General features: G+C 40.9%; 1 protein-coding gene across 1 annotated transcript; it reads right to left on the bottom strand.

Annotated features, from left to right (window-relative positions):
• Nucleotides 1-4,252: 4,252 nt before the first annotated feature.
• On the bottom strand, nucleotides 4,253-8,638 carry LOC119740352 (proton-coupled folate transporter-like). Its single transcript, XM_038215619.1, has 5 exons — nucleotides 7,540-8,638; nucleotides 7,078-7,209; nucleotides 6,147-6,230; nucleotides 5,587-5,740; nucleotides 4,253-5,120 (listed from the first exon to the last, which is right to left on the bottom strand). The coding sequence occupies exons 1-5, from the start codon at nucleotides 8,507-8,509 to the stop codon at nucleotides 5,042-5,044; spliced, it is 1,419 nt and encodes a 472-aa protein (XP_038071547.1). The 5' UTR covers nucleotides 8,510-8,638; the 3' UTR covers nucleotides 4,253-5,041.
• Nucleotides 8,639-8,912: the final 274 nt, after the last annotated feature.

Below are 8,912 nucleotides of genomic sequence, written 5' to 3'. Positions count from 1 at the left end.
AACGAGACAACATGCAGTATCACATTTCATATTAATATGAACAAATTGGAAAGGAAATGAATATTTTGAGAAGGCGTGGACGAATGATCGCGAAAACACGTACTGCACGTTGTAAATAACAACACCAAGTACACGATATAAATCCGTTTGTAGCCAATTGCGGTATCGAATCAGGATACAGGAAGAAAGTTTGCTATCCAGGGCTTACTATTGGAAACGAGGTTGGAAATAAAGTAAGCATTGGGGACGAGGTTGCTGCAATGGCGTTTGGCCCTCGTTTATAGTGCAAGCGCAGCAGCAGTGCGTCGGATAAAATTGAAAGGGTAATCTCTGCGCCATCAGGCAAGGAAACAGTGTACATGTACACAATGTATTGTGTTCTTGTTTGGATTCATTGAATACTGCAGCAACTCGTACATGTATATCATTTCCCAAAGCACTCAACATAATTATATGACATCACACAGGTAAGACTATCTGTATCGTTTTCCTCGGCTGCAGGGCGTTAAAGTGGTTACGTCATACACCGCTGATGTCACGCCTTGCCCAGGTCACGCGTTCCACACAAACCTGGCCTTAGTAGCTATATAGCACGGTGCCCACTTTTTCATCATTTTTTTTATCCGTTGGAAAACAAACAAAATAACGGCATCCGTTACCTAAATGATGCCGTTATTTGGTGGGCACCGCTACAAGGTTTGTGTGGAACGTACGCGTGACCTCGGCAAGGCGCATCAGCAGTGTATGACGTAACCGTATTGTCGATGTATCCTAACATGGCACGGCCCCTAACATGGCACAGTTTTATTTTCGCTCCCAGTACCTTGCTATATAGCATTTTTTTCCCCAGCAAGTTGATGTGGGACCAAGTTGACAAGGGACCGAGTTGACATGTGACCAAGTTGACCTGGGACCGAATTAAGCTGGTACCGAGTTGACTTGGGACTGAGTTTACTCGAACTGACTTGCTTTGGGACCGAGTTGACTCGAAGCCAGCTCGTCGGGGTCAACTCGGTCCCAAGTCAACTCGGTTTCAGGTGCCAAAACAAATAGAGACCCAAAATACACAATACTACATGTTTTCTGCGACCCCCACTCAATCCCGCAATGCACTGCGGTAAACATTGTGTGACGTCATCAGTACACAGGGTTATTCATGGCATTATATACCCGCGTATACGTATAATAAAAGTATCGGAGAGGGCGCTCAAAAACCATCCATACGATGTTTTTTTGTTGGGGGGGGGGAATATTTCGCGTCCCGTATACGCTGAATTCGGGCGCAATTCAAAACATGACTCGGCAACTTTTGACTTGAAATCGAGATCCGAGAATAATTGTTTTCTCGGAATATACAGCATTCACTGAGCTAATAAAACTTCATCAGGTTAGTTGTTCTGTACCCTTCTTCTGACCTCCTTCTGACCATTACAAAATGATGTACTCTATCTACCTTTAAGCGTGACGCATGAGTGTGCAGGAGAAGTAGGCAATTCAAAGTAATTAGGACGCGGCACAGCGACGCATATAGCAAACATTATACAACACCTGAATAAATCATCGTCATCTGATTAGTGGATCGTTGATCACATGTCATTGAATTATTCGTCCCAACGCGCGGCGCGCAGCGCACAGTGCAATGGAAGTGTTATTGCACGGTGAATAGAACTTCCATTGCACGGTTTGCTGCTGCCGGTGGTGGCACTGTGGAACAGCCTTCAACTTGCATATAAAAGTTCTGAACTTGTAACAGTAACACTGTTTGAGTTCTGAACTTGTGGAACAGCTTTTAAGCGGCCTTGCATAAATTGGTAATAAAAGTTCTAAACTTGTTGAACTGTTTGAGTTCTAAACTTGTGGAACAGTTTTAAATCGAGATAAAATGAATATGATAGTTCTCAACCTGTTGAGCAGTTTGCATACATTAAATATGATAGCTCTGAACTTGTCGAACTTTTAAACAGTTTTTAACTTGAATAAATTGGCTATTAAAAGTCACCCAATCAGATGACGAGGGTTTATTCAGGTGTTATATAAAATAAATAATGAATGTTTACGTTCGTGCAATGGAAAAAATAATTTCATTCGGTGACAGATAAAATATTCCATTCCACTCGGCTTCGCCTCGTGGAATGGAACATTTCATCTGTCACCTCATGAAATTATTCTTACCATTGCACTCACAAACATTCATTATTTGTATAATATAATAAAAAAGCAAAGGGTCCGTTGCATGTCCTCATAATCACACATCACGTGTAATACGAGGTGAGGAATCCAGTCTATTACAGGTCTATTACAGTCTACAGTTTGTCAAAATGATAGTTTTGCCGAGATTTGCGGGTCAAATGACCCGAAAAATAATCCAAACAAGCGGGGCGTAAATCCCGGGGGAGATGGGGGTATATATAACCCCCCCCCCCCGTTTTGGCCGGGGGGGGGGGCTATTGTATCATCCCCCACTTTTCTGTGATGAGAAAAAAAAATGATTTTGAGGTATTTGTCGAACTTCTGAAAAACCAAAATGTATTCAATACAGGGTGAGTAAACAAACATAAAAGGAAATTCAGCCTTCAAAAGATCGGATATGAAAGCACAATAATTGAGCTTTGTTTTAGTAGAAGAATCATTCAAATCACTCATGAACGTTTCAAGTTACGAAATTGTAAACACAACCACCGTTTAAAAAAAAGTAACCACGGATCACAGAAAAAGGTAAGAGTTCTTTCAGCAAAACGAAAACAATTCACATAGATATGTGTGTGAATTGTTTCGTTTTGCTGAAAGAACACACACCCGAAAATCTGCGAGTCGACCCTATTGACAAATATCTTTTTTTCTTTAATGAACAATTCCATCATATTGTGCACCAAACTGCCTGACTAACATTCACAAATCTCAGGGTTGCATTTTTGGGGCCGTTTCACCCTGTATAGCCTTTCTTTTCTTTTGAGTTATTACAATGTAGAGAACAATAATAATATTATTACACCTAGAAATTGAAAATGTGTATTTACCGACTTTTATAGCGAAGACAATGAGAAGAAATTACAGTTGTAGAGGTGGGAGGAAAACCCCAGAAAAAAAATATTCCCGGGAAAACCAGCTGAATAATGTGTGGACTGAAAACCCAATCCACATGTGGCCAGGGCAGCAATCCTACCAGTACCAGGGTCACTAGCGGTGGAAAACGAGGCCAACTTGATTGCGGCCCGACAATTCATTAATTTAGTTCCCGCCCAGCTTGTAAAGGCTAAAATGGTAAGGACCCGAACAGTTTTATTCTCACACGGCATATCAGTTTGAGTGCAAAGGAAACCGACGGGTTGCCGACGCCCAAAATAGGGACTTTTCAGTTAAAGTAAAACACTCATAATAGTACAGGGTGAGTAAAAAAAACCGAAACCCAAATGTCGAGACTATTTTGTTTAACTGAAGTTCTTCATGTAGCACTTTGAAAATCTAGAATATAAAAGCCCAATTCATAAGGTTTTTTTTAGTACAAGAATCATTCAAATCAGACATGTACTTTTCAAGGAATTTTAAACACAACCACCGCTTTAAAGTTCTGTCCACGGATCACAAAAAAGGTGTGCGTTCTTTCAGCAAAACGAAAACGATTCACGCACATCCCTTTGTGATTAGTTTTCGTTTTGCAGAAAGAACACTGAACTTTTTTGGGGGGGGGGAGGGATCCGTGGACAGAACCTTAAAAGGGTGGTTGTGTTTAAATTCCGTAACCTGAAAAGTACATGAGTGATTTGAATGATTCTTGTACTACAACAAAGTTTATGAATTGGGCTTTCATATCCTACATTTTGAAAGTGCTACATGCAGAACTTCACTAAAACAATAGTCCCGACATTTGGGTTTCGTGTTTTTTTAACTCACTTTTTAAATGACTAACCATGATGTCCCTCTTCATTGCATCTGATTAAGTAGTTGAAGATACGAAAGCTTATGCACCCTGTAATCTATAGTTAGTCTTTTAAAGGGCTACCTTATTTTTCCTGTTGATTCTGCCTGACTAACACGGCTGCCCACCAGTGCACTTCTATATCTTTGTTAAAGGAATGTATCATTTTATTCTATTTTTGAAAACATTAATATATAAAAATTACCATCCATTTGTATATTTGGAATGCATTTTAAAATGTACTTTATTATGTGTAAAAATAAATATATGAAGCTTATACGCATACCTGGCCTAAATTGACATCTAACAAACTTACCAAGAACAGCACATTTTTCCTTTTTACTTTATTATTTTAGTTTTCACAAATCAAGTTCGTACCAGTAGCATTTCGGATCCACAGTGAGCGTATTCATCTGTGATTTGACATTATCAATTTCGGGTTTTTTTTTTAATTGTTTTATCATTTACATTTTATTCATTTCCATTTTTTAAATTGTTCTATCAAACTTACTGCCCCCAATTTAGCAAATTTAGTTAGCTCACATTGATTGATATCAGTTACACATCCGCGAACGGGTGGCATTTTTTTACGTCGGAGTATTTGGGGTAATGTCATGCATCATTCAGTATTTCCTTTGAATCATTGCAAGATGCTAAAGTTCTCGTTCTCCGTTTCCCATAAATTAAAATTATCTCACCTATAATTAATTTAGAGATTAAAAACAGTCGATGAAAAGGAGCAGCGACGACGTGGATTCGAACCATGGATCTTTGTATCCATAGCTCAAAATATAATGTTATGTAACTGGTTGACTAAATAACAACAATGCTCTTGGTATTATTTTTCTGTTCTCATGCATAAACATACTGGCCCGATTTAAACTACTGAAATATTCCTGACTTGGCCCTAACCATCCAAGGAATAGAAATGACGTTCCTCGTCGTTTCGTCTGAAGTAGGGTCAGAGAATCAGACTACAATTATAGGAACAACAATTTTGTTTCTTGGTTTTTCCAACATCCATGAACACAATTTTTTTAAACAGGTCAGTGTTACAATGCTTAAATGCGATCCCCCCCTAGGTACTCGACAGAGGTTCCGAGTGAACCAGCCCAACAGAACTCACTAACTGACATATTCTGCATTAACGACGGTCTTAAGAGGCACGTACTCCTTTCTTCGGGGCCAACGAATCTGCAACAACCTGCAAATAAAGAATGACAAAAATCTATATCAGTCAGAAAACACTACTTGCCTTATGCTCAGGGCATTCTCACTTCACTCTCAACATTGCTTCAATAGCCTTGGGATGCATGGACAATATGCCTAAATTTAAGCAGAAACTGAATCTCAAAGTAGGTCGAAAACACATCGGCAAAACATGTGCATAGTTTTGGACAAAAAACCCACACCATTTAGCATATTTTTGGGTCCCTCACTATTGATTAAAAATCGCATTAAATACCATTTCCGTGATGACTAAATAAAACATTGTTTTGATGTTATATTAAAAACCCATTCTGTGTAAAAAATAATCAATGTTCGTTTGCCTCTTTCAGTTTCTATAGTATTGCAACAGAATAGACCTACGTTATGATCAGTTTGGTTCAGTTGCAAAACAAAAATGCTTCACATTGCAGCGAGGAAGTCGGGTTACAAGACTTTCTTACAAAATGATTCCAGCGGGGATGATGGTGGCAGCAGAATACACGTAGAAAGTTAACGGAGGTAGGAACGACACCGAGGCTGCATAGATACTGGTCGCTATCAAACCAGATGCAAATGTTAGGCTTTCAAGGCACCCGACTATTGAAAACATTGCACCTATGGAAGACCAAAAAAAAAACCCAGAATATTATTCAAACATCACACTGATCCGAGCAAACTTTATGACAACCCATTTTGGGGGAAAGTTTCTAATAGTCATATGATTCAGAGAAGAACTATTGATATGACGCCGAATGAAAGGCACAGTTTTTCTGCCTGTGTCACACAATTCGTGGGTTGCATCACAAAACAACAAATCGTGGACACAAGGTCCACAAACGATGTGTCACTAGCACTTCGCGGTGTAGCAAAAACCATCATATTACTCACTTCCTGTTGCACCTGATGACATGGATCTGTGAAATCCGGAATCGTCAATCTTACTTTGCAGATAAATAACTATTAATTTATACGCTTCCATTATAGAACATTATCTGTTGTGGAAATTAAAGTGAATATTTACCTATCTCGTCCGGATGTGTTATTTTCGACAGGACTGATCGTGCTACTGGAATGGACATCCCTCGAAGACAACCGACAGCAGTTCCTGAAGATGGAACCAAAATGTTTTTTTTTTTATAAAACAGATAAATAGTTCCAATGAATGGATCACGCCCAGATGCGTTTGTATCACGCCAAGATGTAATTACACCGGGATTATCATTTCGGGAATGTCCTTCCTGTTTATGAAACTTGTCTAAATGTGCAAAATGTGAACATTGATGGATGGGTGTTAGCTCCAATTGCTCATACGCAGCGGAAGTTTTGTGTCTGCATGTTTATATCCTGTGTCGCAGGTGAAATAAATTATGAAACTACATAAGATGAAATTAGTCCATGACTGGCAAGTTGTCCTCGAGTGGCAATTGTGTATAGGTACATGCAAAGGAAACCCAGAAGTTAATGGGAAGTCCATAAAGTTCATCATACAAACTTATCTTCTCATCATTGCCAATCTCCTTGGACGCAGGTGAAGTGAATTATTAAATTACATGAGATGAAATCAGTCCATGACTGGCAAGTTGTCATCTGGTGGACAGTGGCAACTGCGTGGAGTGTCATGACCTAGCGGTTAAGAGCACCGCACCGGACTCATGCATGCTCTGGAGTTCAAGGCAGCAGGATGTGGGTTCGAACCCGGATCTGGACACTTGTGCCCTTATTAGCAAGGCATTTAACCATTACTGCATCGTCCTTTGGATGGGGTGTAAAGCCGTATGTAGGTCCCATGTTTTTTTTCTCCAGTGTATTGCACGTAAAAGAACCCAGTAAACCTATCGCTTGGAGAAGGGGTTTCTGGCCTCCTGTTAAAACTCCCCTGCGGTGCGAAGTCCTTATGAGAAGAACCAACCTTGCAAGAACCAAGCACCAAGAAATGTCCCGCCCATACTTACCAAGGAAGATGACCAAAGTGGACTTCGCAAATCCAATGATGAGGTATGAGAGCATAATACTGAAACAGCTGATTTGCATCAGCCAGTAGTCTCCAAGACAATATGAGAAGAGTTTGGTGCCGACCAGCATCCCTGTGTATAAAAGGTGAGTGAGAAAAAGAGGGGAAAATGAGTCAATCACGTAGAACTTAGAAAGGATAGGACATTCTGTCTTTCATCCAATGATGTACATTTCCAGAATTTGTCTGCATTTTTATAAAGGGATGAATCCCCACTGAATAATAAAATATCGTACTCTAATTTGCCAGACTAAAAGCTCCAAAGTGAAAAACAAATGTATGGAAAATGAAATAATAATAAATCCATTTCAGCCTTCACTGTGCCTCCCATTGTGCAGTGTATTATATCTAGATAATTAATAAGAATGTTTTTTTCTTTCAAATAAAGTTGAATGATTCTCACCAACGGATGAAGCAACCCAACCGACAGCCAAACCAATTCCAGCAGTGCTGGACAGCCAGCAGAAGGGTTGTGCCGAGCCGTACAAAACATAGATTGCCGAGATGCCTTGGAATTGACCCACGCAGAAGAAGATGAAGAAATCCAGGAGAAGCATCTGCCAACGTCGACCATTCTCATTGAACTCCAAGAGCCTCTTCATTCTCCTCCAAACGTCAATGAACTCCTTACGGTCTGACCTACTGCTCTCAATGGTTTCAATCACAAACCATGGCACTACAATGTACAGAAACGCGGCGGCATTACAGCCAAACGCAATCGCCAGAGAGGGGAGGTAACCGAATGTTATGAGATAACCTTGTCCCAGTTGATTCATCCCTCCAACAAGAAAGGTCAACATCTCAGCGATCACGATTCTTATGGTTCTCTGTTTCTCCGAAGTGGCATCAGCCAGGTAGGAGATGCAGCCAGCGAACAGCAAGCCGAACCCTCCCGTCAGGCCTTGGGTGGCATCGCCTACAAACAGAACTGCCAGGGGAAGCTTGAAGTGAACCGTGAAACCATACACAGCGGCTTGGATGGCGAAGCCGAGGGCCGGTAGTGCCATGGCTATTTTCCTGCCGAGTCTGTCACTCATGGTACAGAAGACGATGGTGCTTAGCATAGCAGGGATACCAGAGGCCGCGGTCAGATACAGTAACCACACGGAGGACTCCGCCTGTATCTTGTCTCCCAAAGTGTCGTTGTCGGAGTGGGCGTCGCTGCATTTATCGGTGTCGTTCTCGGTAAAGTTGTGAAGCTCGCGGATCCTGTCTTTGACGAAGAGCGGCCTGACGAGGGCCAGGCAAGTGTATCCCATCATTCCAAGTATGATCATGGGTTCCACGGTTATCCATCTGGTCTGCGCCCGTTCCCGACCCGTTAGCTTCACCGAGCTAGCTGGTGATTTCATGTTCTCAGAGGGGTGAGCCATTTTGTTTTAGAAAACTCGACTTCTGTGAAGGATCAAAATGGCAGTGAGAGGGATAGCACATTGGGTGGTCAAAATATTGAATTGCTTTTTAATTTAACGTAATGAGCTTCGTGCACATACTGCCTCAGCTAGACATAATTCTTAATTTCGAGTCTATTAGGCGAAAGCGAATTTCCGTAACAACAAACCCCATTCAGTCAAAGAAAATATCAATCATATTTCAAAGTTTCCCAAAATTCCAGCAATAATGCAACCCTGGTTTATCTACAGCTGTAAGTCGAAGAGACGAACGAAAACACCGACATGTATTATACAGGGGCCTCGAAATACATTCAAATTATACACTAAAGTGATGTTGCAGCAGTAAACTTACTGAACAGACTGTATAGGCACATCGACGTAG

The sequence above is a fragment of the Patiria miniata genome, unplaced genomic scaffold, assembly GCF_015706575.1.
Source record: "Patiria miniata isolate m_02_andy unplaced genomic scaffold, ASM1570657v1 HiC_scaffold_5, whole genome shotgun sequence".
Lineage (NCBI taxonomy): Eukaryota > Metazoa > Echinodermata > Asteroidea > Valvatida > Asterinidae > Patiria > Patiria miniata.
Note: the sequence above shows the minus strand (reverse complement) of the source record. Positions and strands in the feature narration are given on the sequence as shown.

Bases quoted from the DNA above. Each gene is read 5' to 3' on its own strand.
- LOC119740352 (XM_038215619.1), bottom strand. From the start codon at position 8,509: ATGGCTCACCCCTCTGAGAACATGAAATCACCAGCTAGCTCGGTGAAG. The intron at 7,210-7,539 runs GTGAGAATCATT...TTTTATACACAG, and splicing joins TTGGGTTGCTTCATCCGTTG to GGATGCTGGTCGGCACCAAA. The intron at 5,121-5,586 runs GTAAGAAAGTCT...CTTTATTTGCAG, and splicing joins ATCCCCGCTGGAATCATTTT to GTTGTTGCAGATTCGTTGGC.